The sequence below is a fragment of the Eleginops maclovinus genome, chromosome 4 (genome assembly GCF_036324505.1).
Source record: "Eleginops maclovinus isolate JMC-PN-2008 ecotype Puerto Natales chromosome 4, JC_Emac_rtc_rv5, whole genome shotgun sequence".
Lineage (NCBI taxonomy): Eukaryota > Metazoa > Chordata > Actinopteri > Perciformes > Eleginopidae > Eleginops > Eleginops maclovinus.
The window spans coordinates 322,952-327,385 of record NC_086352.1 but is presented as its reverse complement, the minus strand read 5'-3'; the positions used below and the strand labels follow the sequence as shown (position 1 = coordinate 327,385).

The following is a 4,434-nucleotide window of genomic DNA, read 5'->3' as shown; positions in this document are numbered from 1 at the left end:
CTGTATATATAAAGTATTACAGAGTGTATATATAAAGTATTACAGACTGTATATATAAAGTATTACAGACTGTATATATAAAGTATTACAGAGTGTATATATAAAGTATTACAGACTGTATATATAAAGTATTACAGAGTGTACATATAAAGTATTACAGAGTGTACATATAAAGTATTACAGACTGTATATATAAAGTATTACAGAGTGTATATATAAAGTATTACAGAGTGTATATATAAAGTATTACAGAGTGTATATATAAAGTATTACAGAGTGTATATATAAAGTATTACAGACTGTATATATAAAGTATTACAGACTGTATATATAAAGTATTACAGACTGTATATATAAAGTATTACACAGTGTATATATAAAGTATTACAGACTGTATATATAAAGTATTACAGACTGTATATATAAAGTATTACAGAGTGTATATATAAAGTATTACAGAGTGTATATATAAAGTATTACAGAGTGTATATATAAAGTATTACAGACTGCGTAATACTGAGGGTGTGCTGTGGGGTCTGGCCCAGGATGTCAGCAGGTCCTTGAAGACCTGTAAGTGTAGAGGGGCCCCACGGATCAGACCGCTTCATCCAGCACACCCCACAGATGCTGATGGATTGGGATCTGGGGAATTTGGAGGCAAGTCAACGTGTTCCTCAAACCATGTCAGGGTTAGGGTTAATATTGTGTTCTGACTCCTCTCCAACAGAACCAGAAGTGTTTCAGCAGTTTGAGCAACAGCAGCTCTTCTGTTGGATTGGACCAACGGGCTAGCCTTCCCTCCCCACGCGCCTCCTTGAGCCATGACCCTGTCACCAGTTCACTGGTCCTTCCTTGGAACACTGTTGGTAGGTACTGACTGCTGAAGACCGGGGACCCCCACAAGACCTGCAGTTTTGGAAATGCTCTGACCCAGTGTCCAGCCATCACAATGTGGCCCTTGTCGCCCCCCACACCCCCTATGGCCCTTCCTTGCGCATGCGCAGAACCCGGTGTCCGGTGACTGACAGCAGCTGCTGAGAGCCGCGAGGAGAACACACAGAGTAACCGGACAGTTATAGATCCGGAATATTGACCCGTTATGCAGACCCGGTACTGACCTGTTTCTGACCCGGTAGCCTATACGGATTTGGTACTGATCCGGTTCATTGACTCGGTATACAGACCCGGTACAACCACAGTCTGACTGCAGGAGATCCGCTGATCTGCAGCTGGAGCTAACGGAGCTAACAGGCTAACTGACGTTATCCCGTCAGCTGTTCTCTGACAGTTTGGAGCTAACAGGTTAACAGGCTAACTCTAACCGTACCGGGTCCTCCCTGACGGAGCCGTTCGGACCCGGGTTGTCTCGGATTGCTGCTAAAGTCTCGGTAACGGAGAGAGAACCGCCGTCAGAGACACGGAGCACCGGAAGCAGCATGTTGATAGGTAACGGTTTGGTTCTGACAGGTGGGGGGGTTCCTCAGCCAGACTCTAATATGTAAACATCAACACAAGTCTGCACCCTCCTCTCAGTGTGGTCCTGGACCCCAGCAGTGACTGAGATCAGAGCTGGTTTAAGGGAGTTAAGGTCCTCTGGTCTTGCAGCTGGTTTAAGGGAGTTAAGGTCCTCTTGACCTGCAGCTGGTTTAAAGGAGTTAAGGTCCTCTGGTCTTGCAGATGGTTTAAAGGAGTTAAGGTCCTCTGGTCCTGCAGCTGGTTTAAATGATTTAAGGTCCCCTGGTCCTGCAGCTGGTTTAAAGGAGTTAAGGTCCTCTGGTCTTGCAGCTGGTTTAAATTAGTTAAGGTCCTCTGGTCCTGCAGCTGGTTTAAATGAGTTAAGGTCCTCTGGTCCTGCAGCTGGTTTAAAGGAGTTAAGGTCCTCTTGTCCTGCAGCTGGTTTAAAGGAGTTAAGGTCCTCTTGTCCTGCAGCTGGTTTAAAGGATTTAAGGTCCTCTGGTCTTGCAGCTCGTTTAAAGGAGTTGAGGTCCTCTGGTCTTGCAGCTGGTTTAAAGGATTTAAGGTCCTCTGGTCCTGCAGCTGGTTTAAAGGATTTAAGGTCCTCTGGTCCTGCAGCTCGTTTAAAGGAGTTAAGGTCCTCTGGTCTTGCAGCTGGTTTAAAGGATTTAAGATCTTCTAATCAGGTCCTGGACCCGTACAATAACTGATGGTCCCTGAGGGAATAATGTCTCGGTGATCAGGAGGGTTTCTAATGTTCAGTGTTAGGGTTATTTAGCTGTAGATTAGCATGTTTGCTAAAGCAGATGATACTGTGTCTTTTGATGCTTTTTAAATGGAGTTTGATGTTAACAGAAAGACAGGAACACATGAGGATAAGATCTTTGTTATATGGCGTTAACAGAAAGACAGGAACACATGAGGATAAGATCTTTGTTATATGGTGTGAACAGAAAGACAGGAACACATGAGGATAAGATCTTTGTTATATGGCGTTAACAGAAAGACAGGAACACATGAGGATAAGATCTTTGTTATATGGTGTTAACAGAAAGACAGGAACACATGATTAATGACTCCGGTGTCTCTGCTCGTCTCTCAGCCGTCTCTGCAGGATCCGGACACACGACTGCCAGCGGCAAAAAACACCGGAGGAGAGGAAAGAAGCACCGGAGAGTCCGGCCCGAGGAGCCCCGGTAACAAACACACACACACACACACACACACGCTTCAGTTTACAGCACCTGGACACACACCTGATAATAATGAGTCACAGTGTGAAGCTAACAAGTCGATAGAGTAACCAATTAGAAAGGGTTAGTCTCAGAGTCTTGTTAGAGGACAGCGCTCAGTCATCATGTTTTATATTTAAATATGAGCGAGTGAATGACCCATATAAAACTGCTGCAAGAGGGTTAATGAAGTCCTCTCTGAGAATATCAATCTCTAGCAGATTATTATGGAGTGTCAGATGCAGTTGGTGAGACTTGTATAAATGTATCTTACGTCCGAATTTCAAAATAATTTCATCATGTCTGGTGGATTAATCTTTCTTTAGATCAGGTTTCTCACTGCTTGCATTCTTTAAGCCTTAACACTAGGCTAGCTGCTGACCTAGTGACAGAAACAGGTTTAGTGCTCAGCCGTGAGAGACTCAGTTCCAATAATAGCAGAGTGATGCACAACTTCTCTCACACACACACACACACACACACACACACACACACACACACACACACACACACACACACACACACACACACACACACACACACACACACACACACACACACACACACACACACACACACACACACAATCAATCTATTTCCATGCAGCTCAGATGTCATGGAGGGACAGGAAACAGATGAAAGTTTTCAGTGGTTTAGCATTAGGTAAAATTCTGTGATAGGATCAGAAAACAGAAATAGACCACACACACTTTCTTCAGATATCCAGAACATTTTCATGTTTTTTTCCTCTGCCTCTGTTTGATTATGAAGAGTACATTCAGCTGAAAACATTCGTTCCTACTTTCCCTAAAACACTGAGCCTAAAATGATTCCCATCGTTCAGAATGCAGCACGATCAAGTCCTTAGATATAGATTAAACAATCAGAATTAATACAGACGCCACTCCCTTATTCTGCCACTGGACATATTAGCACATGCTGTTAGCCTTCGCTAGTGTTAGCAAGTTGCTAACTGTTAGCCTTCACTCGTGTTAGCACGGTGCTGTTAGCCTTCACAAGTGTTAGCATGGTGCCATCTTTAAGCCTTCCCTAGTGTTAGCACGGTGGTGTTACCCTTCCCTAGTGTTAGCAGGGTGCTTACTGTTAGCCTTCCCTAGTTTTAGCATGGTCCTAACTTTAAGCCTTCCCTCGTGTTAGCACGGTGCTGTTAGCCTTCCGTAGTGTTAGCAAGGTGCTAACTTTAAGCCTTCCCTAGTGTTAGCACAGTGCTGTTAGCCTTCCCTAGTGTTAGCAATGTGTTAACTTTTAGCTTTCCCTAGTGTTAGCATGGTACTAACTTTAAGCCTTCCCTAGTGTTAGCACAGTGCTAACTGTTAACCTTCCCTAGTGTTAGCAAGGTGCTAACTGTTAGCCTTCCCTAGTGTTAGCACAGTGCTAACTGTTAGCCTTCACTAGTGTTAGCACGGTGCTAACTGTTAGCCGTCACTAGTGTTAGCACGGTGCTAACTGTTAGCCTTCGTAGTTAAAACTGTGTTTGTGTTTCAGGCCCGATGAGCTCTGTGACTTTCAGAGTCTGCCCCCTCCTGCCCCCCAGGACATCCCCGTCCCCCCCACTGAAGAGTCACACCTGACCCCACCATACAACTCCATGTCACCCTCCTTACTCCCCCAGCTGCCCCTACAGAACAGCAACCCCTCCACACCTCAGACCCTCAGCCAATCCTCTCGGGTTACACTTCAAAGCACGGCCCATAGTCCTAGCCAATCAGAGTCTGTGAACCAGAAT

The 4,434-nt window shown here is 44.7% G+C and overlaps 1 protein-coding gene across 3 annotated transcripts in view; it reads left to right on the top strand.

Annotated features, from left to right (window-relative positions):
- The first annotated feature begins 1,019 nt into the window (after positions 1-1,019).
- srpk3 (SRSF protein kinase 3) overlaps positions 1,020-4,434 on the top strand; it is a 20,281-nt gene continuing 16,866 nt past the window's right edge. For all 3 annotated transcript variants that reach the window (XM_063882550.1, XM_063882551.1, XM_063882549.1), the window contains exons 1-3: positions 1,020-1,446; positions 2,558-2,651; positions 4,194-4,434. The exon at positions 4,194-4,434 is cut by the window's right edge and continues 367 nt beyond it. In XM_063882550.1, coding sequence (XP_063738620.1) covers positions 1,437-1,446; positions 2,558-2,651; positions 4,194-4,434 — 345 coding nt within the window. In that variant the 5' untranslated portion in view covers positions 1,020-1,436. The remainder of the gene's footprint in view (positions 1,447-2,557; positions 2,652-4,193) is intronic.